The sequence below is a fragment of the Mirounga angustirostris genome, unplaced genomic scaffold, assembly GCF_029215605.1.
Source record: "Mirounga angustirostris isolate CCGP_5_RB_7025 unplaced genomic scaffold, mMirAng1.0.hap1 SCAF_10, whole genome shotgun sequence".
NCBI classification, from domain to species: Eukaryota; Metazoa; Chordata; class Mammalia; order Carnivora; family Phocidae; genus Mirounga; species Mirounga angustirostris.
Window position 1 is genome coordinate 78027212 of NW_026991718.1, and position 27086 is coordinate 78054297.

The 27086-nt window shown below is 36.5% G+C and overlaps 1 protein-coding gene across 2 annotated transcripts in view; it reads left to right on the forward strand.

Annotated features, from left to right (window-relative positions):
- Nucleotides 1-27086, forward strand: part of EIF5B (eukaryotic translation initiation factor 5B) — a 96251-nt gene that overhangs the window by 19275 nt on the left and 49890 nt on the right. For both annotated transcript variants that reach the window (XM_045885165.2, XM_045885166.3), the window contains exons 2-6: nt 19978-20103; nt 20205-20289; nt 20932-21604; nt 23473-23687; nt 24071-24221. In XM_045885165.2, the coding sequence (XP_045741121.1) occupies nt 19978-20103; nt 20205-20289; nt 20932-21604; nt 23473-23687; nt 24071-24221 (1250 nt within the window). The remainder of the gene's footprint in view (nt 1-19977; nt 20104-20204; nt 20290-20931; nt 21605-23472; nt 23688-24070; nt 24222-27086) is intronic.

Here is a 27086-nt window from a genome sequence, read left to right on the forward strand (position 1 = left end):
GTGAAGGTGACAGACCCCCATTTCTCAGTGTCGGAGAAATTTTGAGCCAGGTTGTAAAACATCCACAGGGGGTAGAGAGGCACTGGGGAAGAGGGCTTGGTAGGAGAAAGTCTTAGGAAGCTTGAAGATTTTGAATTGTGGAATAGTTTGGCAAGATTTGCATTTTCTATGTTTTTGTCTAACTTTACATTAGACTTTTCAGTGGAAAATGCCTGTCATTATTAAATTTGCCAAATTTGGAATTGAAATTTGCACATAAGGTTAATTTTCCTTTTACTTTATTTCAGTGAACTCCTTTTGGGTAATGTTTTATGTCTTCAAGAGGCTTTATTATATTGATCTCAAAGTGAAGTATGTTTTATTTTTATATTTGATATTTATTCCAAAAAGCCAAATACCAAAGTTGAGTATATGCCTGCACACACAGTTAATAAAGAAATACCATGTTTTAAAAATTTATTTATTTTAGAGAAAGGGAGAGAGTGAGTGAGCATGAGCAAGAAGGGGCAGAGGGAGAAGGAGATAGACTCTCAAGTGAATTCGGTGCTGAGCGTAGAGCCCAGTGCCAGGCTCCATCTCAGAACCCTGAGATCATGATCCTGAGATCATAACCCGAGCTGAAGCAAGAGTCAGATGCTTAACTGACTGAGCCAGCCAGACTCCCCAAGAAATACCATGTTTTTAAAAGATTCCTTTATAGTAATATCATTTTAGTTTTACATTATATCATGTTAATAGAAATTAAGGTATTAGAGAATATTATAGGTTTATTTTTACTTTTCATAACTTATAAAAATGGGTAAATTTTATATTAGGTTTACATGCTTTTAACCATAAGTGTTTAAACTGATAAATGCACTCTGTAACTTCTCAGCTGTTTTATAGCATTACAAGAAATTAAAATTAACATTTTTTGAGGTGTAATTGGCATAAAATTCACAAATTTCAAGGTTGCAGTTGATAAGTTTTGATAAATGTATGCAGTTGTGCATCCTTCACCACAGTCATGATATAGAATATTTCCATTAGCCCAAAAAGTTCCTTTATGACCCTTTGTAGGCAATATTTTTTCCCTACAACTGGCTTTTGGTCAGAAATCACTGTAATTTTTTGTTTTTGTTTTACTTACTTTTTTCATTCGTTCTTTTTTTTTCTTTCTTTTCTTCCTTTTTTTTTTTTTCCTTTTTTGGTCAACGTCCTTTTCTAGACATTCATAAAAGTAGAATCAGAGTATGTAGCCTTTATTGGCTGGCTGAGTTTAACTTAATATAATACTTCTGAGATTATCCATGTTGGTATATTTAATGTTAATTCTCTTGTCATTGAGTAGTAGTGCAGTATGTGGATAGATGACAATTTGTTTATAAATTACCTGGTAGATGGATATTTGGTTATTTCCAGCTTCTTGTGATTATTGAATAAAGCTGCTATGAACATTTGAGTACAAGTCTTTGTGTGGACATATGTTTTCGTTTCTCTTAGGTAAATACCTAGGAGTGGGATTGCTGGGTCATATGGTAAGTGTGTATGTTCAACTTTAAGAAACTGCCAAACTGTCTCTTCCAAAGTGGCTGTGCCATTTTTACATTCCCTCTGGGGATGTGTTCCAGTTGCTCCACATCCTCTCTCAACACTTAGTATTTTCAGTCTTTTTTTAGTCATGTTGGTGGCTGTCTAGTGGCATCTCATTGTGGCTTTAATTTACATTTTCTTATGTTAGTGATATTGACCATCTTGTTAGGTGTTAATTTGCCATTCTTTTTTTTTTTTAAATTTATTATGTTAGTCACCATACAATACATCATTAGTTTTTGACGTAGTGATCCCTGATTCATTGTTTGTGTATAACACCCAGTGCTCCATTCAATACGTGCTCTCTTTAATACCCGTCACCGGGCTAACCCATCTCCCCACCCCTCTCCCCTCTAAAACCCTCAGTTTGTTTCTCAGAGTCCATAGTCTCTCATGGTTCATATAATTAGCCATTCTTGGATCTCATTTAGTTAAGTGTTTGTTCAAATCATTCACTGATTTAAAAAATTACATTGTTTAATATTGGATGGTAGGAGGTGTTTTTTTTTTTTATATTATAGACAAATCCTTCATCAGGTATATGCATTGCAAATTTTGTTTTTCTCAGTCTGGCTTGCCTTTTTATTTGACACTGGTTTTTCAAATGAAACTTTTTAAGATAATTGTAGATTCACATGCAGTTGTAAAAAATAACACAGAGAGGTCTTTATACCTTTTACCAGTTTCCCCACTATGGTAACATCTTCCAAAACTATACAACACCACAACTTGAATATTGACATTGATACAATGCACTGCCCATAAATTCATTTGTGTTTATGTTTACTGCCTTATAGTATTATCAGCTGTATAGATTTGTGTATTCACTACCATAGTCAAAATACAAAACATCACTGCAGGGATCCGTCATGTTGTTCATGTGTAACTGTATTCATCTCCTTGTGCACCTCCCCTTCCTTGCCCATCCTAACCCCTGGTAACCTTGAATCTGTTCTACATTTGTAAAATTTTTTCTTCCCAAATGTTGTATAAATGGAATCATGTATGTATGTAACCTTTGGGGATTGGCTTCTCTCCAGTCGGCCTAATTCTCTTGTGATTAATCCAAGTTGTTGCATGTATTGATAGTCCTTTACATTTCATTGCTTAATAGTGTTCCATGGAATGGGGATGAACCACAGTTTATTTAACCATTTACCCATTAAAGGACCTGTGGGTTGTTTTTGAGTTTTTGCTGTTGCAAATGAAGCCACTACAAACATTTGTGTACAAGTTTCTGAATGAGATAAATTTTCATTGCTCAGAGATAAATGTGCAAGAGTGCAGTTGCTGGGTCATATGGTAAGTATGTTTCTAGTTTTATAAGAACATGACAGACTATTATTCAGGGTAGCTGTATACCAGTTTACATTTCTACCAGCAATGTGTGAGTGATACAGATCCTGTAAATCCTCACCAGCATTGGTTATTATCACTATTTTTTGTCAGGAGGGTATTCTGATTGGTGTGTAGTGATATTCTATTATGATTTCAGTTTGCATTTCCCAAATGCCTAATAATGTGGGACATCCTTTATTTGCTGTATGTAACTGCTCTTCAGTGAAATGTTTTTTCATGGATTTGTCCATTTTTAATTTACATTATTGGGATTTTTACTGTTGAGTTTTCAGAGTTACCTATTTTAGACACCAGGCCTTTTCCAGAATGTGGCTTGCAAATATTTTCTCCCTCTCTTGTGATTTGTTTTCTCATTCTCTTCAGATGGTCTTTTGCATAACCAAAGTTTTTGATTTTGATGAAGTCCAATTTATTTTGGATTGTACTTTTTTAATTTCAGGAAGTCTTAAAACTGCTTAGTGTTAGATCCCAAAGGTTTTTTTGTTTTTCTGTTTGTTTTGTTTTTTCCCTAAAAGTTATATTTTTATGTTTTACACTTAGGTCTGTCAGTATCTTGAGTTCATTTTTGTATAAATAATGAGATTGGAGTTCATTTTTTTTGGTATGAATAGATGTCCATTTGCTCCAGCATCATTTGTTGAAAAGGTTATCATTCCTCTCTTCAATTGCTTTTTGTACCTTTTTTAGAAATCAGTTGGCCATACTTCTGTGGGGGCTAATTTGAGATTCCCTCTTCTGTTCTGTTGATATTTGTGTCCGTATGGCTGCCAGAACCACAGTCTCTTGGTTATTCTAGTGACATATTTAGTCTCAAAATCAGCTAAAGTTATTTTTTATTTCAGTCATTTTCTAAAATGTTTTAGGTATTCTAGTTTTGTGGGGGTGTTTTGTTTGTTTTCCATATAAATTTTAGAGTAGTTTTGTTTATATTGGCTATGTCCCAAAGATCTTGCTTGAATTTTTATTGGAATTGCATAAACTTGAATGTCATTTTGGGGGAGAATTGACATCTCACTGTGTTGAATCTCCTAGTTCATGAACATGGTATATCTCTCCATTTTCTAGTAAGGGTGTATTGAACCCTTACTAGATGTCAACAACATCTTCGTAATTTTCAGCATACAGATTTTATACATGTTAGATTTACAGCAAAGTATTTTCTTTGAAATGATTGTAAATGATTGTCATTTTTCCTTGGACTCCTTATCTTTGAGAAAACTTCAGCATATCACTGATACTGACCTTGATCATTTGGCTGTATTTGTCAGGCTTTTACATTGTAAAGTTACCCTTTTCTTCCTTTTTTCCATCCTGTACTCTTTGAAAGTAAATCACTGTGTGTTGCTTACACTTCAGTGAGAAATTATCTATTTCCTTGATGATGGCATGTCTGCATAACTTACTTAGAATTCTTCTGTATGGGAGACTTGTCTCATCCCCATTTATTCATTCATTTGTCTCTTAACAGTATGGACTTGGGGATAATATTTTCTACTTTGGCTTGTAATCTAATACTGTATTAATTTGTTGCTGTAATTAAGAAATTAATTTGTTCTTGTTGGCCATTGAGTGCGCTTTCACTTGGTGTCTACATTCCTTTGGTTACACGCTCATTGTTTTGGGTAGGGGTGGGAGGTGTAGGTAGGAAGGAGATGTTAATTACTTACCTTCTGGTATTACAAGATGCTCCGGGCTTACCCCAAGCCTAGAATCCGCTATTTTGCATTCTTACCAGCAATTGATACTGTCAATTTCTTGGATTTTAGTCATTCTGGTATGTATGAATTGCTGTCTCCTTGTTTTAATTTGGCATAGTCCAAGATGGCAGAGGAGTAGGAGACCTTAGTTTTGTCTGGTCCCTGGAATTCAGATAGATAGCTATCAAATCATTCTGAACACCTGTGAACCCAACCAGAGGTCTAAGAAAAGAATAGCTGCAACTCTACAAATAGAAAAGCCTTCTGCAAGGTAGGAGGTGTGGAGAAGTGAATCCGAGGCAATATATTGGAAGATAAACCGGGGGGCACGGGGGAAGGCAGCACTGGAAAGTGATATAGCAGTAGAGCACAAAATCAGAACTTTTAGAAGTCTGCTCCAGTGAGCGATGTCCGTGCCTGAAAGGTGCTCAGGTGGCAACATGGGGTGGAATCCTAGGTGGGACAGTGTGGTCTCAGGATTCCTGGGGGCACAGGAAGACCAGGGGTGCCTGAGTGTGGCAGAGTTCCCAGGCATCAGAGTGGGGAAGCCGGCTGCAATCAGCAAGCCCAGGAGGGGCCTCTCAGCTCCAGGTTGCCATATACCATGAAACGTGGCCCCGTTGGCCAACCACCCTTCGAGCAGGGGGCCAGTGAGAGGCAGAACCGCAGCGAGACACCCCCCCCACACACACACATCCATCCAGGAGTGGCGCAGGTGTGCACTGCAGGAGTCTGCAGAGTTTGGAGACTTGAAACGGTGTCAAGTGCCTGAGATAGAAATGCTCAGTCACAGACTGGGTGAGCATGGAGTGCGGACAGAGTCCAGGGAGACAGGAGTGATTGACTGCTTTTCCCTGAGGGCACACTGAGTAGTGGGGCCCAGAGCTCTCAGCTCTAGGGCTGGAGATTAGGAGGTTGCCATTTGCATTCTCATCCTCTAAAGATGCACAGAAAGCCTTCAGGGAACAAAACCCACATGGAACAATCTGGAGCTGCTTGCTTAGCCTGACCCCCTGGCAAGGGTGGTGCAATTCTGCCCTGGGCAAAGACACCTGAGAATCAGTGCAACAGGCCCCTTCCCTAGAAGATCAGCAAGAACATCCAGCTAAGATGAAGTTTACGGATCATGGAGAACTGCAAAACTCCAGCCCTAGGGGAAAATAGTATATAGAATTTGTGGGGTTTTTTCCACCACGAATCTTTAGTCTTTCAATTTTAATTTTTTTCTCTTTCATTTTTCAACCAATTTATCAGCTCTTTTTAAAAAATCTTTAACTTTGATTTTTATAATTACATTCTATCCTTTCATTATATTTAATTTTATTTTTGTATGTATATAAGTTTTTATTCCTTTACAATTTTGGGATGCAGTTTCTTTTAACAGACACCAAAATACACCCAGAATCTAGTGTATGGCTCTATTCTCTTCACTTGTCTGATGATAATCTTTTTTTTCTTTTTCATCTAACTTTCATCTTTATAGTTACATTCTATCCTTTCAATATACTTAACTTTATTTTTGTGTGTATATGTTTTTCTTTCTTTACAATTTTGAGATGTAGTTTCTTCTAACAAAGCTACCAAAATACACTCAGGATATAGTGTATTGCTGTGTCCTGTTCACCTGTTTATAGTCCTTTTTTTTTTTTTGTCTTTTAATTTTCATTTTTATAGTTACATTCTATTCTTTCATAGTACTTAACTTTATTTTTGTACATGTATAAGTTTTTCTTTCTTTACAATTTTGGGATCTAATTTTTTAACAAACAGACTAAAATACAGGATCGGGTGTACTGCTCGGTTCAGTTCACTGGTCTGCTTATATTCTTTTTCTTAAAATTTTTTTTTTGGTTTTGGTTCTCTTCTGATTTGTTTAGTGTATATTTCTCTGGGGTTGTAGTTGCCATTTTAGTATTTTGTTCTCTCATTCATCTATTCTTCTCTGGACAGAATGACAAGATGGGAAAAACTCAACTCAAAAAAGAGAACAAGAGGGACACCTGGGTGTCTCAGTCAGTTAGGCATCTGCCTTTGGCTCAGGTCATGGTCTCAGGGTCCTGGGATTGAGTCCCACATCGGGCTCCTTGCTCAGTGGGGAGCCTGCAGCTCTCTCTACTTGCAGCTCCCTCTGCTTGTGCTCTCTGTCTCTCTCTCTCTGTCTCCCAGATAAAATCTTAAAAAGAACAAGGGGCAGTACTGATTGCCAGGGACTTAATTAGTATGGATATAAGTAAGATGTCTGAACTAGATTTCAGAATAACGATTATAAAGATACTAAGTGGGCTTGAGAAGAGTGTAGAAGACACCAGAGAATCCCTTTCTGGAGAAATAAAAGAACTAAAATCAAATCAAGTGAAATAAAAAAGGCTATTAATGAGATGCAATTAAGAATGGAGACTCTAACTGCTAGGATAAATGAGGCAGAAGACAGAATCAGTGATCTAGAAGGCAAAATGATGGAAAATAAAGAAGCTGAGAAAAAGAGATAAACAACTACTGGATCACGAGGGAAGAATTTGAGAGATAAGTGATACCATAAAGCGAAACAATATTAGAATAATTGGGATCCCTGAAGAAGCAAGGGGGGGCGCGAAGGTATATTGGAGCAAATTATAGTGGAGAACTTCCCTAATCTGTGGAAGGAAACAGGCATTCAAGCCCAGGAGGCACAGAGAACCCCCCCCCCAAAATCAATAAAAATAGATCAACACCTCAACATATAGTAGTGAAGCTTGCAAATCTCAAAGACAAAGAAAAATTCTGAAGGCAGCTCAGGATAAGAGGTCCGTAACCTACAAGGGTAGAAACATTAGATTGGCAGCAGACCTATCCACAGAGACCTGGCAGGCCAGAAAGGACTGGCATGATATATTCAGGGTGCTAAATGAGAAAAATATGCAGCCAAGAATACTTTTCCAGCTAGGATGTCATTCAAAATAGAGATGAAAAGCTTCCAGGACAAACAGAAACTAAAAGAATCTGTGATCACTAAACCAACCCTGCAAGAAATATTAAAAGGGATCCTGTAAGCAAAGAGAGGGCCCAAAAGTAATATAGACCAGAAAGGAACAGAGACAATATGCAGAAACAGTGACTGTACAGTTAATACAATGGCATTAAATTCATATCTTTAAGTAGTTACTGTGAATGTAAATGGGCTAAATGTCCCAATCAAAAGACACAGGGTATCAAATTGGATTAAAGAGCAAGACCCATTGATATGCTCTCTGCAGGAGACTCATTTTATTTTATTTATTTATCCTAAAGATTTTATTTATTTATTTGACAGAGAGATAGTGAGAGCAGGAACACAAGCAGGGGGAGTGGGAGAGGGAGAAGCAGGCTTCCTGCTCTGCAGGAAGCCTGATGCGGGACTTGATCCCAGGACCCTGGGATTATGAACTGAGCTGAAGGCAGATGCTTAACAACTGAGCCATCCAGGCCCCCCAAGAGACTCATTTTAGACCCAAAGACACCTCCAGATTGAAAGTGACAGAGTGGGAAACTGTTTATCATGCTAATTGATATCAAAAGAAAGCTGGGGTGGCAATCCTTATATCAGACAAATTAGATTTTAAACCAAAGACTATAATAAGAGATGAGGAAAGACCTATATCCTAATTAGAGGGTGTATCCAACAAGAAGATCTAACAATTGTAAATATTTATGCCCCTAACATGGGAGCAGCCATTTAGAAAAACCAGTTAATAACAAAATTAAACACATTGATAATAATACAATAATAGTAGGGGACTTTAACACCCCACTTACTGCAATGGACAGACCTTCTAAGCGGAAGATCAACAAGGAAACAAGGGGTTTGAATGACACACTGGGCCAGATGGACTTCACAGATATATTCAGAACATTACATCCCAAAGCAACAGAATACACATTCTTCTCGAGTGCACATGGAACATTCTCCAGAATAGATCATATGCTGGGTCATAAACCAGGTCTCAACCAGTACCAAAAGATTCGGATCATTCTCTGCATATTCTCTGACCATAATGCTTTGAAACTGGAACTCATCACAAGAGGAGATTTGGAAAGAACTCAGTTACATGGAGGCTAAAGAGTATCCTACTAAAGAATGAATGGGTCAACCTGGAAATTAAAGAATAATTTAAAAAATTCATGGAAACAAATGAAAATGAAACAACTGTTCAAAACCTTTGGGACGTAGCAAAGGCGGTCCTAAGAGGGAAATATATAGCAATACAAGCTTTTCTCAGGAAACAAGAAAGGTCTCAAATACATAACCTAACCTTACACCTGATGGAGCTGGCGAAAGAACAGCAAATAAATCCTAAACCCAGCAGGAGAAGAGAAATAATAAAGATCAGAGCAGAAATCAATGAAACCAAAAGAATAGTAGAACAGGTCAATGAAACTAGGAGCTGGTTCTTTGAAAGAATTAAGATTGATAAACTCCTGGCCAGACTTACCAAAAAGAAAAGAGAAAGGACCCAAATAAATAAAATCATGAGTGAAAGAGGAGAGATCACAGCTAACACCAAAGAAATACAAACAATTATAAGAACGTATTATGAGCAACTATATGCCAACAAAGTAGGCAATCTGGAAGAAATGGATGCATTCCTAGAGACACATAAACTACCAAAACTGAAACCAGAAAGGGAAAACCTGAACAGACCCATAACCAACAAGGATATTGAAGCAGTAATCAAAAATCTCCCAACAAACAATAGTCCCGGGCCAGTGGCTTCCCAGGGGATTTCTACCAAACATTTAAAGAAGAACTAATGCCTCTTCTTCTGAAGCTGTTTCAAAAAGTAGAAATGGAAGGAAAACTTCCAAACTCATTTTATGAGGCCAGCATTACCTTGATCCCAAAACCAGACAGAGACCCCATCAAAAAGGAGAATTACAGACCAATATCCCTGATGAACATGGATGCGAAAATTATCACCAAGATACTAGCCAGTAGGATCCAACAGTACATTAAAAGGACTGTTCACCACGACCAAGTGAGATTTATTCCTGGGCTGCAAGAGTGGTTCAATATCTGCAAATCAAATAAAGGACAAGAACCATAGAGTCCTCTCAGTAGAAGGAGAAAAAGCATTTGACAGTACAATTTCGTGATTAAAACTCTTCACAGTGTAGGGATAGAGGGAACATACTTCAATATCATAAAAGCCATCTATGAAAAGCCCACAGTGAATATCATTCTCAGTAGGGAAAAACAGAGCTTTTTCTCTAACGTCAGGAAAAATGGCAGGGATGTCCATTCTCACCACTGTTGTTCAATATAGTACTAGAAGTCCTAGCCTCAGCAGTCAGACAACAAAAATAAAAAGCATCCAAATTGGCGAAGAAGTCAAACTTTGACTCTTCACAGAGGACATGATACTCTATGTGGAAAACCCAAATGACTCCACCCCAGAATTGCTAGAACTAAAGCAGGAATTTAGCAGTGTGGCAGGATATAAAATCAACACACACAAAGCAGTTGCATTTCTATGCACTAACAATGAGACAGAAAAAATAGTAAGGAGTCAATCCCATTTACAATTGCACCAAAAACCATAAGATACCTAGGAATAAACCTAACCAAAGAGGCAAAGGATCTGTACTTAGAAAACTACAGAACAGTCATGAAAGAAATTGAGGAAGACACAGAGAAATGGAAAAACATTCCATGCTCACGGATTTGAAGAACAAATATTGTTAAAATGTCTGTGGTACCTAGAGCAATCTTACACTATTCAGTGCAATCCCTATTTCCTTGTTTTAATTTGCATTTCCCTAATGACAAATGATGAGCTTTTATCTTTTTTTTTTTTTGCCATTTATTTATCTCTCAAGTGACTGTTAAGATCTTTATTCATATTTTAATTGGGTTCTTTTTTTACTGTTGAGTTTTAAAAGTTTGTTTTTTTCCCCATATTTTGGGTACAAGTACTTCAGCCAGTAGTGATTTGCAAATACAGGTATACCTCAGAGATACTGCACATTTGGTTCTAGACTACTGCAATAAAGCACATCAAATCAGTTTTCTGGTTTCCTAGTGCATATGAAAATTATAGTGTACTATAGTCTGTTGTGTGTGAAAAATAGCATTATGTCTAAAAGGCTGTACCTATATTAACTTAAACATACTTTATTACTAGAAAATGCTAACCATCATCTGAACTTTCAGTAATTCATAATTGTTTTATTGGAGTAGAGTCTTGCCTTGATGTTAATGACTGCTGACTGATCACATTGGTTGGTAGTTTCTGAAGTTTGGGGTGGCTGTGGCAGTTTCTTAGAAGATAGCAATAAATTTTGTCGATTGACTCTTTCATAAATGAGTTTACTGTGGCATGTGATGCTGTTTGATAGCATATTTTTACTCACAGTAGAACTTCTTTCAAAATTGCAACAAACCCTGTTGCTGCTTTATCAATTAAGTTTATGTAATACTCTGAATTCTTTGTCATTTCAGCAGTCTTCATAGCATCTTCACCAGGAGTAAATTCCATCTCAAGAAATCATTTCTCTGCCCATCTGTAAGAAACAACTTCATCTGTTAAAGGTTTTATCATCAGATTGCAGCATTTCAGTTTCATCTTCAGGTTCCACTTCTAATTCTAGTCCTCTTTTCTACCACACCTGCATTTACTTCCTCTACTGAGGTCTTGAACCCCTCAGAGTAATCCATGAGGGTAGGAATTAGCTTCTTCCAAATTCCTATTAATACTGATCCCTCCACATGAATGATAAATATTGTCACCTAGAATGGTGAATCCTTTCCAGAAGGTTTTCAGTTTCTTCGCTTAGATCCATCAGAGGAATCACTATCTCTAGCAGCTATAGCCTAACAAAATGTATTTCTTACATAATGAGACTTGGTAAGCCAAAATTACTCTGATCCATGAGCTGCTATGAAATTTGTATATGACATCTTCCGTTGTAAGGCTGTTTTGTCTACACTGAAAACCTGTTATTTATTGTAGCCATCTTCAGTAATAATCTGAGCTAGATTTTCTGGATGACTTACCACAGTTTCTACATCAGCACTTGCTGCTTCAGCCTGCACTTTGATGTTATGGAGATGGCTTATTTCCTTAAACCTCATGAACCAGCCTCTGCTAGCTTCATACTTTTCTTCTGTAGTTTCCTCACCTCTCTCAGCCTTTATAGTATGGAAGAGAGTTAGGGCCTTCTTGATTAGTCTTTGGCTTAAGGGAATGTTGTGGCTGGCTTGATCTTCTATCCAGGCCACTAAAACTTTTATCAGTGATATGGTGGTTTCACTTTTTTTTTTTTTTTTTAAATCATTTGTGTGTTCATTGGAGAAGCACTTTTGTTTAAGAACTTACCCTTTGCATTCAAAACTTGGCTTACTGTTTGGTTCTAGGGGCCTAATTTTCAGCCTGTCTCAGCTTTCAACATACCTTTTTCACTGAACTTAATCATTTCTAGCTTTTGATTTAAAGTGAGAGATGTATAACTCTTCCTTGAACACTTGAGAGGCTAATGTAGAGTTATCAATTGGCTTAATTTCAATATTGGTGTGTCTCAGAATAGGGAGTCCCAAGGAGAGGGAGATAAATATATGGTGGAAATGGCTGGTTGGTGGAACAGTCTGAACACATACAATGTTTATTTATTTATTTTTTTTTTTTAAAAGATTTTTTATTTTATTTATTTGACAGAGACACAGCGAGAGAGGGAACACAAGCAGGGGGAGTGGGAGAGGGAGAAGCAGGCTCCCCGCAGAGCAGGGAGCCCGATGCGGGACTCGATCCCAGGACCCCGGGATCATGACCTGAGCCGAAGGCAGTCGCTTAACCAACTCAGCTACCCAGGCGCCCACATACAATGTTTATTAAGTTTGCTGTCTTATGTGGGTGTGATTTGTGGTGCCTCAAAACAATTACAGTAGTGACATCAAAGATCACTGATCACAAATCACTATAACAAATATAACAATAATGTAAAGGTTTGAAATACTGTGACACAGAGGCACAATATGAGCAAGTACTATTGGAAAAATACTCCAGGCAGGCTTGCCACAACCCTTCAGTTTGTAAACAGAGTATCCATGAAGCATAATAAAGGAAGGTGTGCTTGTATTTTCTCTTTCTCTTACTGTGTGGTTTGTGTTTTCATTTTCTTATCAGTATCCTTCTAAGCAGAAGCTTTAAATTTTAATAAAGTCTAAATTATCATTTTTTCTTTTCATGAGTTCTGCTTTTGGTTTTTGTTTTATCTTAAACCTCATTGCCACACCCAAGGTCAACAGATTTTGCATCTTTTTTTACTCCATTGTCTTGGTAGTAAGCTCTATAGTAAGTCTTGAAATAGGGTAAAATCCTCCAACTTTGTTCTTCAGTATTGTGTTGACTGTTCAGCCTTTTGCTTTTCCATTTAATGTGTCAAATCAGTTTGTTGATATTTGCAAAGGAGTTGAATCTGTAGATAATGGTGGAAGAATTGACAACTATATTATCTTCCACTTCATGATCATGGAACATTTTTCTGTTTGTTTAGGTCTTTATTTCTTGTTTGCGAGTATTTTTATATGAATAGGTGTTGGGTTTCATAAAATTTATTTGGTGTGGCAGTTAATATGATCATAGGTTTGTTTTTTTTTTCCATAGCCTGTTGATGCGGTTGATAACGTTGCTTTTATGTATATTAAACCCAACCTTGCATTCCTGAAGTAAATTCCTCTTGGTTGTGATGTGTAATCTTTTTTATATGTGGCTGGATTTGGTGTGATAGTATTTTTTTTCATCTGTACCTTCTGTCTTTGTCTAGTTTTGTTATCTGGATAATATTGGCCTCAGTGTTCTTTTTTTTTCCTCCCTCCCTTCTGCCCCCTCCCCCTCCTCTCTTTCTCAAAAGAGTCTGTGAAGGATTGAAGGTAATTCTTTTTTTTTTTTAATTTTATTTCTTTATTTGACAGAGAGTGCACAAGCAGGGGGAGCAGCAGACAGAGGGAGAAGCAGGCTCCCCACCGAGTAAGGAGCCTGACATGGGACTCAATCCCAGCACCCTGGGACCATGACCTGAGCCAAAGGCAGTTGCTTAACTGGCTAAGCCACCGAGGCGCCCCTGAAGTTAATTTTTTATATGTATCATAGAATTCATCAGTGAAGCCATCTGGGCCTGGACTTTTCTTAGTGGGAAACTTTTAGATTAATGACTCAAGTGCTTGTTAAAGGTGTATTTAGATTTTCTACTTTTTGAATCAGTTGTAGTAGTTTGTCTAGGAATTTGTCCGTTTCATCTAAGTCATTGAATCTGTTGACATATTGTTGTTCACAGTATTTCTTGTATTCAAATTTTGCATATCTGAAATAAGTTCCAGTTGGTCGTAGTGTATAATTCATTTTATACATTGTTGGATTCAGTTTACTAATATTTTTTTTTTGAGGATTTTTACCTCTTTGTTTATGAAGGATATTGTAGTTTTACCTTACACTGTTTTTGGTTTTGGTATTGGGGTAATGCTATCCTCACAGAATGAGTTAGGGAGACTCTGCTTTTATTTTCTAGAGATTGTGGACAAATCGTGTAATTTTTTCCTTAAATGCTATAATTCACCAGTAAAATTACTTGGGCCTACTGCTTTCTTTTGGAAGGTTACAAATTAGTGAATCAATGTGTTTACTAGATACAGGCCTTTAAGGATGAAATAGGGGATAGTATTATAGCTGTACATCAAAAAGATAAAAAAAGATACTTTGAACAACTCTATACACATGAATTTGATAACTTTAATGAAATAGACTTCTCAAACTATTGAAACTCACCAAGGTGAAATAGACAGTTTGAAGAGCCCAATGCCTGTTAAGGAAATTGAATTTATAACTTAAAATGTTCTGAAAAATAAATCTTCAGAGTCTGACGTTTTTACTGGTTTACCAAATATTTAAAGAAGAATTAACACCAAGTCTATATAATCATTTCTGAAAACAGGAGAGGAGACCCTTCCAGATGTTTTTATGAAACTAGTATTACCCTGATTTCAAAGCCAATTGAAAGTGGTGTGCACAAAAAAGAAAACTACCAGCTGATAACCTCATAAATCTAGATTGCAAAAGTTGTTAATGAAATGTTAACAAATAGAATTGAGTACAACTACATCTTGGCATTATATAAAAAATATACAGCATGACCAAATGGAGTGAATTCAGGTGGATGCAAGATTGGTTCATTATTCAGAAGCCAATCAATGTAATGCACCCTGGTAACAGGTTAAAGAAAAATTATTTATGATTACACCAGTTGATGCAGAAAACTTAAAAATTTTTTTCTGTTTTTATTTGATACAGAAAGCTTTTGACAAAAATACATCACCCATTCATAATAAAACTCAGAAAACTAGAAATAGAGGGAAACTTCTTCAGTTTGAAAAGGTTATCTACAAAAAACCTACAGCTAACATAGAGGTGAAAAACTCTGAGATTGGGAACAAGGCAAGGATGTTCGCTTTCACCACTGCTGTTCAACATAACACTAGTTTTAGCCAGTGCAATAAAGAAAGAAAAAAAGGAATACAGATCAGAAATGAATAAAACTGATCTTATATGCAAATGGCATGATGTTTGTAGAAAATCCATTTTAAAACTCAGCACTAATAAGTGAGTTCAACAGGGTTGCAGTATACCAGATCAACATAAAGATCTAATCATATTTTTGTACATTAGTAATGAGTATGTAGAAACTGAATTTTAAAATCTCCAATTATTTAAAAAATACTAGTTTTGTGAAAATTTCAAAACACTGATGGAAGAGATCAGTGCACCCTGGTAACAGGTTTCTCCATAAATAAATGGAGAAACATTGTCTTCCAGTCTATGGATATAACATAATGAAGATGTTCTCTTCAAATCTCTTTGTATATAATTAACACAATTTCTATTAAAATTCTAGCAAGACTTTTTTCATAGATATATACAAGATTATTCTAAAATATATTTGAAAAGTCCAACTTAAGAATAGATAAAACAATTCTCATAATGAATAATAAAGGGAGGGAATCATTTCACCTGATTTCAAAACTTACTATATAGCTCCATTAATCATAATTGTTAATGTCAGAGGGAGAGACACATAGATCAGTAGAGAATAAAGGACTCAGGAATAGCCCTATACAAGTATAGCTAAGTGATTTTTGACAAAAGTGCAAAAGCAGTTCAGTGTAGGATGGATACTTTAAAATGTTCCTGAAGCAGCTGGAGTACCCATAGGTTTAAAAAAAAAAAAAGATTAAAATAGATCATAGATTTAAACAAAACATTAAAGCACACAATTGTTAGAAGGTAACAGGTTTTATTTTCAAGTTCTAGGGCATGGTGAAATGTTCTTAGTCATAACACCAAAAGCATGATTCATAAAATTTTGATGGAGTATCTTGTGAAAATGAAAATTTTTTGCTTTGATAAAAACCCTGTTAAAAGATGAGCTCCAGACGGGAAGAAAATGTATAAACCGTATTCAACCAATGACTCAGAACATAAAAAGAGTTCTCAAAACTCAGCATTCAATCAGTCCAATTATAAAATGGGCAAAAGATATGAACAGACATTTCACTGAACAGTACGTATGAATGGCAAATAAACGCAGGAAAAAATGTTTAATTACCCTAGCCTTTACGGAAATGCAAATGAAAACTATGATGAGATACCACCACATATCCTTTAGAGCATCTTGAACAGTACCCATTAATATCAAATACTGTCTGGAATGTGGGGGGAAAGAAAATGGACATCTCCATATATTGTTGTTGTGAATATTAAATGGTAAACTCATTTTAGAAAAGAGTTTGGCTGTTTCTCAAAAATCTACACATAACTTTTTAATAGCTTTATTTTTAAAGGCCATTAAGTTATATTTATTGTTTTGATGGAAGAATGTACCATGTGAAAACAGTACAATAGAAAATTGCTTTTTATCTCTGTAAATCAGTAGTAAGTTTAGAATAAAGGATTGGGGGTTGTCATAGGAAATATTAATAGGAATGTTATGGGTTTGTTAAAGGGAAAAGTGGTTTGCAGAAAGATATACCTATAGAAAAATACTTTTATAGAATTCTTGAAGATTTTAAAGCTTTTCTTATCAGCATAACTGGATTTTAGATTTGATTCTTTGGTTTATTGAAATCTTAAAGCTGTAGTTTGTAGTGGGGAGGTATAGGAGTAGCACTGAAAATGTAGGTATAAAGTTTCAACTGATATTATATGTGTGTCACTTTCATGTCCTGTCATTGCAGTATGGTTGACTTTTTAGGACCTCTTCCTGAGTCTGGGGGAGAAACCAGTACATATTGAAGGAACACTTTAGAAACCATTGTGGTTAAGACTTAAATTGTGTTATGTATCACTGATATATTTTGTAGGTATGTTTGAATTTTTCAGACAATTTCAGAAACTTGGTTTCCCATTTTTAAGGAAGGCAGCACAATTCTGATGTCAGATTTGGGAGTTCCTGGTATGCTATTTTCTAGCCTTTTGTAAATTCTTTTTATCATCTTTAAGCTTAACTTCATGGAGTTGTTAGGAGTAAATGATATATAGTATGTCTAGCGGTTGATCAGCACAATGCTTTGATATATGATAAGCACTCCAAAACTGTCAGTCTTGGGAAGCCTGGGTGGCTCAGTTGGTTAAGCGTCTGCCTTTGGCTCAGGTCATGATCCTGGAGTCCCAGGATCGAGTCCCGCCTTGGGCGCCCTGTTCAGCGGGGAGTCTGCTTCTCCCTCTGACCCACCTCCCTCTCATGTTCTTTCTCTCACTCTCATTCTCTCTCAAATAAATAAAATCTTTAAAAAAAAACAAAAACCTGTCAGTCTTTTAGACTAGCCAGACTCAATAGCATGCAAGGGAGCCCTATAGACTGTTACCCTGGAGATGTTTGTTTCAGTAATATGAAACCAAATGACTGCTCTGGAAATATAATTAGTCACAAGGTATTCTGATACGATGAATATAGTTCAGGTGAGAGCTGGCAGATTTTTGGAGGTGAGGTGCCAAACTTCAGTCATTAACCATCTTCCCATCTCACCCTGTGTTTAGAAGCTTCTGTGGTATGAAATATTGGCAGAGGTGCCTTTGGAGATACTGCTGGTTGATGCTTGGCCGGGCTTAGGTTTCTCTTATTTAATGAGACCTAAGGATGGTTCTTGATTCTTTCCCGTCTATATTTAACACATCCAGTTGGTCACTTAAGTGCTGCTGATTGATTCCCTCAATATGTATCTTATAATATCATTTTGCCTGTCACTGCTGCAAGTCAGGTGTTCATTATTTCTCATTATAAATAACTATAAAAGCTCCCTAACTGGTCTTCCTGCTTCCTAACTAGTTCAGATTCTAGTCTGCCCCTCATACCAAAGGGAGCTTTCTAAAATGCAAATTTGGTTATGTAAGCAGAGTTAAGAGTCTGTTATTGTGGAATCAGAACTTCTGGGTTCAAATCCCATCTCTGTCTTGTGTGATCTTGGGTGAATTCTCCATGCCTTGGTTTCTACATTTATTAAAAAGGATAACTACTCAAATTGGGCCCAAAGTCACTTGGAAAGATTGCTAAAAATACGCTGTCTAGCTCCACCCCTGTTACTGGGTCCCTTGATCTTGGGTTGGGTCATGAAACCCATAACTTAACGAAAAACACCTCAGTTGGTTCAGATACCCTTTTATGGGTTTTCTTTAGACACCATGTACTTTGTCTTTAGGTTTTTGTACTTCTTGTGTCTGATATGATATGCACACCTGCTTTGTCCAGCCCCTTCAGCACTTGGTTCCAGGCTTGTCTTCTGCCAGGAAGTGTCTGACTTTATGATTATGCATTTCATGCTTCAGGAAGTCCTCTCCAGGGCGCCTGGGTGGCTCAGTTGGTTAAGCGACTGCCTTCGGCTCAGGTCATGATCCCAGGGTCCTGGGATCGAGTCCCACATCGGGCTCCCTGCTCAGTGGGGAGCCTGCTTCTCCCTCTGACCCTCTCCTCTCTCATGCTGTTTCTCTCTCGTTCGCTTTCTAATAAATAAGTAAATAAAATCTTTAAAAAAAAGAAAAAAGGAAGTCCTCTCCAATGCAGCAGTTCAGTGTTACATAATCTTTCTCAAATACACTGTCTAAAATATAGGACAAAAGGGAATTATTTCAGTTCTGGACAACTATTATAAAAGCATAAATTCCTTCACTTCTTGGCATTTGGCATTTTGCAACTCCTGGTTTATTGATTTGCTGTCTCTTCTAAGACCCTTGAGAATAAATTTTATATCCTCAGTGTCTTGTTAATCTTAAAATTATATTTATCATAGAGCTAAAGTTATTCTCAAGAAATTTTCTTTACTGAAATGAAGCATCTTTATGACGAGGTGTGCAAAGTGGGGGGTCATGTTGCATGAAGTCTTTGTTTTCTTTTTTCTTTTTTTAAGGTTTTATTTATTTGTCAGAGAGAGAGAGAGGGAGAGCACACAAGAAGAGGGAACGGCAGGCAGAGGGAGAAGCAGGCTCCCTGGTAAGCAAGGAGCCCAATGCAGGACTCGATCCCAGGACCTCAGACGCTTAACCAACTGTGCCACCCAGGCGTCTCGAAGTTTTTGTTTCTTACTGTATCATTTATTTGGATTCATCTACCTTTCATATTTGTACATCTCAGACTGACTTCCTTGGTTTTCTGTAGTTTTTAACTGGAGCATAGTTTGGTTTATTCCAATATTTGTAGGTGAGGACATTGTGGGATAGAACCAGAAATGAAACCAAGAATGTAAAAGATTATGAGCAGATTTGATTCTGGGTTTTGGATGTTTTATGTGTTTTATTTAGTAAATCATTCCTAATTCATTTAGATTTGGATGTTTTGCCCAAGGCATTCAAACTTTGTGCATCTTAGTTTTCCTGTTGGCAAAATGAGATAATAGACTAGGTGGACTCTAAAGTTCCTTCCAGCTCTAAAATTTCTACTATTCCAAGTAATAATGAATAGCTGTTCAAATATTTAGGTGTTGCTATTAATAATAAAGTTATAAGACTTGTTTTATCTTTTAAGCTCTCTCCATTTTATAAATCATTTGTTTCAGGCACACATCAAAAAACTTTGGTATCAACAAAAGTTAATTTCCTTCTCTTGTTACCTAGATTTTCCTGGAGCTGTTCATTATAGTTCTTTCTGATACGAGTGTAACTTTATTGAAACAGATGCAGGGAGGCTGATAAGTAGATATAACTCAAGTATTGTCATGAAAGAACTTGCCAAATGATTTTTCTCAGTGGGCTGCTAATAAATGAGAAAAGTCAAAATGTTAAAAAAAAAACTTCTTTGTTAATGTGGTAGATTATTTTGCTCTCGAGTAACATTTAGGTCTTCTTTGTTTTCATTTAAGTGCCAAGGATGACATTGATCTCGATGCCTTGGCTGCAGAAATAGAAGGAGCTGGTGCTGCCAAAGAACAGGAACCTCAAAAGTCAAAGGGGAAAAAGAAAAAGGATAAAAGAAAGCCAGACTTTGAGTAAGTATATTTCAAATATATTTGATTTTTATTAGCTTTGGTACTAGATTGACTTATTAAGCTAATTCAGTGCCTCAGAATATATTTTAATCCTTTTCTAGTGAAGACGATATCCTGAAAGAACTGGAAGAATTGTCTTGGGAAGCTCAAGGCATCAAAGCTGACAGAGAAAGTGCTGCAGTAAAGGTGAAAAACAGACCATTGTTACCTGTTCTGTGTCCTAGTGCCAGTTTTGGGGAGCTGCTTTTGGAAGCTTTTGAGCAGTGTGAATATGTTATTTAAAAATTTCTATAAATTCTGATGCCAAAGAGGGAAAACAATTTTTAGGAAATGTGTTTTAAGACTTTCACAGATATAAAAACATTTATTTGGGAATTTAAACGTATTTTGTGATAATGTTGCCTATTCATAAAATTAGTACATTTGGAGGTAGAACATTTCCCATCTTCGGTGTTCTGTGTTCTTTCTTTTTCATTCTTTGAATTTGAATAGCCTCAAAGTAATGGGAAAGTGATAGGCATATGTTTTTTTCTTTCCTTTTCCTCATAGGCTCTGTATGCCATTTGAGAAGGTAGTGAATGTGAACTGATGATTAGTACTTGCTTCAGAGCACCTGGGTTCTGACATTTCCAGTGAATGTGAAATGTGCCTGAGGCCTAGGCTAGCTTCTGGTACTTGGTCGAGTTTTATATTTGTAAAAATGGACCTTATTTTGAAGTTATTTTGAGAATTTTTTCTATGTGTACTTAGTAAAATACATGATTGAGGACTCTTATTTTAAAAAATAAAATGTAACTATTAAAATCTTTAACAATGGAAATTTTTTAGCCAACAGAAAATAATGAAGAAGAATCCACCTCAAAACAAGATAAAAAAAAGAAAGGACAGAAAGGCAAAAAACAAAGTTTTGATGATAATGATAGTGAAGAATGGGAAGATAAAGATTCAAAATCAAAAAAGACTGCAAAGCCAAAAGTGGAAATGTACTCTGGGAGTGATGATGATGATGATGATTTTAATAAACTTTCTAAAAAAGCTAAAGGGAAAGTTCAGAAATCAAATAAAAAGGGGGATGGATCAGAAGAAGATGAGGATAACAGTAAAAGAGTTAAAGAGCGTTCCAGAGTAAATTCTTCAGGTGAAAGTGGTGATGAATCAGATGAATTTTTGCAGTCTAGAAAAGGACAGAAAAAAAATCAAAAAAATAAGCCAGGTCCTAATGTGGAGAGTGGGAATGAAGACGACGACTCCTCCTTCAAAATTAAGACAGTGGCCCAAAAGAAGGCAGAAAAGAAAGAACGTGAAAGAAAAAAGCGAGATGAAGAAAAAGCAAAACTGCGGAAGCTGAAAGAAAAAGAAGAGCTAGAGACTGGGAAAAAGGATCAGAGTAAACAGTCTCAAAAGAAATCTGAAGAAGAAGCTGTAAAATCCAAAGTGGCCCTTGATATTGGAGCAGTCCCTGCCTCTGAAGAGAAAGGAGAGACTCCCACAGCTGCTGAAGGTTGGTAACATTATCAAGGAAAGGGCTGAAGGTTTGGTTTGATAGTCCTAAGTTTTGCCCCAAAGTCATACTGGTTTTTGCCCTTGCTTATACAAGGACTTAAATTTTGAAGGACTTGTAAAAATTATATCTAAATACTTTTGATTTTCACTGTTAAACATTTATATGTAGTATAAAATATCTTTAAAATGATTTGTGTACAGACTAGGATTTTTAAAGAATTTCACTGTGAAAGAAAACAGTTTTGGTGCTGATAAAGACTGCAAGTTGCCTAAATGATAAATTTATTCTTTTTGATATCTTAGTGTCAGATAATAACAATTCTTCCCTGTTTTAAAATTTTTTTATTTTTATAAATACTTTCCTGTTGTTTTTTATTTTTTAAGGTTTTTAAAAATTTATTTATTTGACAGAGAGAGAGAGACAGCAAGAGAGGGAACACAAGCAGGGGGAGTGGAGAGGGAGAAGCAGGCTTCCCGTGGAGCAGGGAGCCCGATGCGGGGCTCGATCCTGGGACCCTGGGATCATGACCTGAGCCAAAGGCAGATGTTTAACAACTGAGCCACCCAGGTGCCCCAACTTTCTTGTTTTTAAAAACCCAATCCAATCTATGAAATAGAAAAGTAAAAACATGCTAAAATAAGTTAACATCTTTTAAGCAACAGTAAGCCAAGTTTTTATGCCAGAACCAATTAACAAAAAGTAAGTTTTCTAACTAAAATTCTCCTCCTTCAGGAGAATAAAGATCAAATGATTCACATAGGTTTTTTTTAGACTAGAAAGCTTTCAATGGAAAAATTGACCTATCTTTTTTAACCAAATTTTTATTATCTGGACATCTTTGAGGAGTAACACCACAAAAGTAGTTTCATAAACTTTAATGCTGTTGACCTCTTGGAATATAATTATCTATGTTTTTTATTTTGTCCTCCTAATATCCCTATAAGGTAGGCATCATTCCTATCATCCCCATCTTATAGAGGCAGAACTAGCTACAGAATTTAGGCAGGAATTCAGACACCATGGATTAAGAGATACATTAGATACAGTATATCTTCTTCCTGCTGTCAGGATCCTCCTCTCTTCTTGGATCCCTCAGGACAATTTAGAGCAACACCAGTATTGTAGGCTTCTAAGGAGGCAGCTGGACGGTTTTGAGCTATTCTGGCTACCCTCTTGATAGGGCTAGAGACCTACCTTGCTGCTGGCATCAGCCTTGGCCCAATATGGTCCTTGAATTCTGGGGTTTGCTTATCACTGCTTTAGGAAACAACTTTCTTTTTTTTTTTTTTTTTTTAAGATTTTATTTCTTTATTTGAGACAGAGAGAATGAGAGACAGAGAGCATGAGAAGGAGGAGGGTCAGAGGGAGAAGCAGACTCCCTGCCGAGCAGGGAGCCCGATGCGGGACTCGATCCTGGGACTCCAGGATCATGACCTGAGCTGAAGGCAGTCGCTTAACTGACTGAGCCACCCAGGCGCCCAGGAAACAACTTTCTATTTTATTTTATTTTATTTTTTAAAGATTTTTATTTATTTATTCATGAGAGGTAGAGGGAGAAGTAGGCTCCCCGCTGAGCAGGGAGCCCGATGCGGGACTCAATCACAGGACCCTGGGATCATGACCCGAGTCGAAGGCAGACGCTTAACCATCTGAGCCACCCAGTCTCCCGGAAACAACTTTTTAATTTTTTATTTTATTTATTTATTTATTTATTTATTTATTTGAGAGAGAGAGAATGAGAGACAGAGAGCACGAGAGGGAGGAGGGTCAGAGGGAGAAGCAGACTCCCTGCCGAGCAGGGAGCCCGATGTGGGACCGGAAACAACTTTTTTAAAAAACACTTTGCCTTTGTTCTTTTTTGGTAGATGACAATGAAGGAGACAAAAAGAAAAAAGATAAGAAGAAAAAGAAAGAGAAGGAAGAAAAAGAGAAAGAGAAGAAAAAAGGACCTAGCAAAGCCACAGTAAAGGCTATGCAAGAAGCTCTGGCTAAGCTTAAAGAAGAAGAAGAACGACAGAAGAGAGAAGAGGAGGAACGCATAAAGCGGCTTGAAGAGTTAGAAGCTAAGCGTAAAGAGGAGGTATGTATTCATGAAATTGTGTTTAACTTAAAAGTCTCTGCTCTGTAAATTATCTTTAACCTTCTAATTCTAAAAGTGTCATAGTTGTATGGTAATTCAGTTACTATTTTGATATAGACAAGATGAAGCAATACAGAAAATCCTACCTTTATTTTTTCAGATGCAGAAATTGGTTATGTATCCTTGCCAGTACTTAGTCTACTTTCATGTGACATTAATTAATACTTATTTTGTATAGCCATTAAAATATTTTCATTTGGATATTCCTAATGTAATACTTTGCATGTATCTCAAGAGCTTTACATTTGAGTTTGGGTTCTTTAGATTTAAATTTTATAATTATGCCAATACAATTTTTGTCTTATTTATGTACTCTTATGCAGGAAAGACTAGAACAAGAAAAGAGAGAAAGGAAAAAGCAAAAAGAGAAAGAAAGAAAAGAACGCTTAAAAAAAGAAGGGAAACTTTTAACTAAATCCCAGAGAGAAGCCAGAGCCAGAGCTGAAGCTACCCTTAAACTTCTACAAGCTCAGGGTAAGTAGTATTTTTAATTGACTGAACAGTCTAGAAGCTTCTGTCATACAGTTACAGGTCTGTAATGGTCAAAAGGAGAATTGAATTAGGCAGAAAATTCCTATGAAAATGCTGTGGGAAAAGTCAAATAATAATGTAAGGAATAGGGATACCTGGCTGGCTCAGATGGAAGAACATGCAGCTCCGTCTCAGGGTCATGAGTTACAAGCCCCATACTAGGTGTACAGCTTACTTAAAAAAAAAAAAAAAAAAAGTAAAGAATAGGTAAAATAATTACATTATTCTGGGACATGACTTCTATAAAGTGTATTCTAAACACCATATTATTTTACTTGATTTTGCTTTAGTATGTATCTCTAACAAGTAAGGATTTTTTTTTTTTTTAAGATTTTATTTATTTATTTGAGAGCGAGAGAATGAGAGAGAGCACATGAGAGGGGGGAGAGTCAGAGGAAGAAGCAGACTCCCTGCTGAGCAGGGAGCCCGATGCGGGACTCGATCCAGGGACTCCAGGATCATGACCTGAGCCGAAGGCAGTCACTTAACCAACTGAGCCACCCAGGCGCCCATGATTTTTTTTAATGTTAAAAGAGTTTGTATTTATTACATAAAACAAAATTAATTCCTTGACAGCATCTGGTTTTCTGTGTTTAATTTTTCCCCTTATCTCCAAAATGTTCTTAATAGTTGATTTGTTCAAATCAGGATCCAGATTAGATCCACACATTGCATTTGGTTGGTATGTCTGTCTCTCACTGATACCACTACCCATTCTTGTTTTTGGCATGCCCTTTGTCATAGATACTGGATTATTCTTTAGAATTTCTCATATTCTGGATTTATCTAATGGCATTTTCCTGGTGTTGGCTGATATACTTCTCTGTCCCTTATAATTTCTTAGATGTAGCAGCTTGGCTTCCTCCAAGTGTACTGTGTACTTCCTATTGCCTTATATTAGGAGGCATGTGATCTGGATATCTCACTTCTAGTGATGTCAGTATTGATCATTGGGTTTAGGTATTGGCAACTTTGTCCATTATATAAGTACTCCACTGACTTTTCCTAATAATAATTTAATATTCAGCCTAATAATACCAGCTGGTGATCATTGCAGAGTTGTGATATTCTGTCATTTCTTTTGTACTTATTAGCTACAATCTTTAAAGAAAAGCTTTCCCTGAAATGTAGTTCATGCAGGAAAGCCAGGATAAATGCTTAATTCTTAACCTTTATTAATTTTCAGAATAATAAATTAGTGTCTTAGCAACTTCAAAGGTGATCAATGAGTATAATTTTGATTTTTGGATGTATATCATTTTCTTTTAATGGGGTTTTATATAATTGATATGGTTTATCTCATGAAGTCATTCATGTTTTTTATATTCAAATTGTCCCATCTTTGACCAATAGGAGCGCATTCACGTTGGTCCCTGTGAGTTTTTCTACATGACTACAGTATTCTTAGACCCCATCCTTGCTTTCTAACACAACAAGTTATCTAAGGTTTATCTTGCACATTTTCTGTCTTAGATCTGGAATCACCTGTTTATCCAAGGAGCCTCGGTTCCTTTTAGTCTAGAGACCACAATCTGGACATATAATTGATTATTTTTTGACATATAAAATGATTTAAAATAGTGTCTCTGCTCCACTGAGAAGGATATATTAGGTCTCAATTTCCTGTTCTTATATTTCACAGATTTTTATATGACAGTAATTTTGGTGCTTATGCTATAATTACAGTAATAGGTACCATTTATTGTGTGTGTATTATGTAACTGATGCTGTCATAAACCTTTGACATTGTCTGTTTTCTCATAAAAATCTTATAGGTATTTTCATTCCCATCATTTAGGTGAAGAAATAGAGACTCCGAGTTTTAACAGCTTGCCCAAGGTCATGGAGCTGAGATTTAAACTGATCTGTATGACCACCTCTTAATTATGCATTATATGTTCAGCTGGGAGCAGTAAATACAGAGAAACACTGTACTTAGATTTCAGAAAGTTTTATTCGTAATTGGGGATACAGTTTTTTAGATGAAATTAGAGAACAAATATGAGTGCAACTAGCACCCAGATATCAGATTTGACAGGTAACTATCTGGAATGCTAAAAGCAGTCATGACGAAATTTGGATAGAGTAATTTGCCAATCTTAGTAATGTTTTATGGAGTAGTTTGACTTGTACTTACAAGATTAGATGAACATTTTTTTTTTTTTAAAGATTTTATTTCAGAGAGAGTGCAAGCATGAGCAGAGGGAGGGGCAGAGGGAGAAGTAGGCACCCCATGGAGCAGGGTGCCTGATGCCAGGCTCCATCCCAGGACCCTGGTATCATGACGTGAGTCGAAGGCAGACATTTAATCGACTGAGCTACCTAGGCACCCCTAAACTATACTGCTTACTAACCCATGAGTCCAGGAGGAAGTCTTACTGAAAATTAGAAAGTATCTTGAATTCGAAAAAAAACAAAAAGGAAAATACAACATATCAAAGTTTGTGGGTTGCAGCTAAAGCAATGCTTAGAGGAGAATTTGTAGTATTAAATGCTTGCTTCAGGAAAAAAAGGTCAAATCAATAGTCTAAGCTTCCCATCTTAAACTAAAAAATAGAAGAGCAAAGTAAGCAGAAAGAAAAAAGTGCAGAAAACAATGCAATATAAAACAAGACTAATAGGGAATCATTGAAGCCAGAAGTTAGTACTTTGAAAATATCAATAAAATTGATAAACTTCTAGACCGACTAAGGAAGAAAAGAGACAAGACACAAATTACTGATACCAGGAGGAAAGCATGGGGAAGGATATCATCATTACAGTTCTACAGGTATTAAAATGATAAGGCAATATTGTGAACGGCTCTAT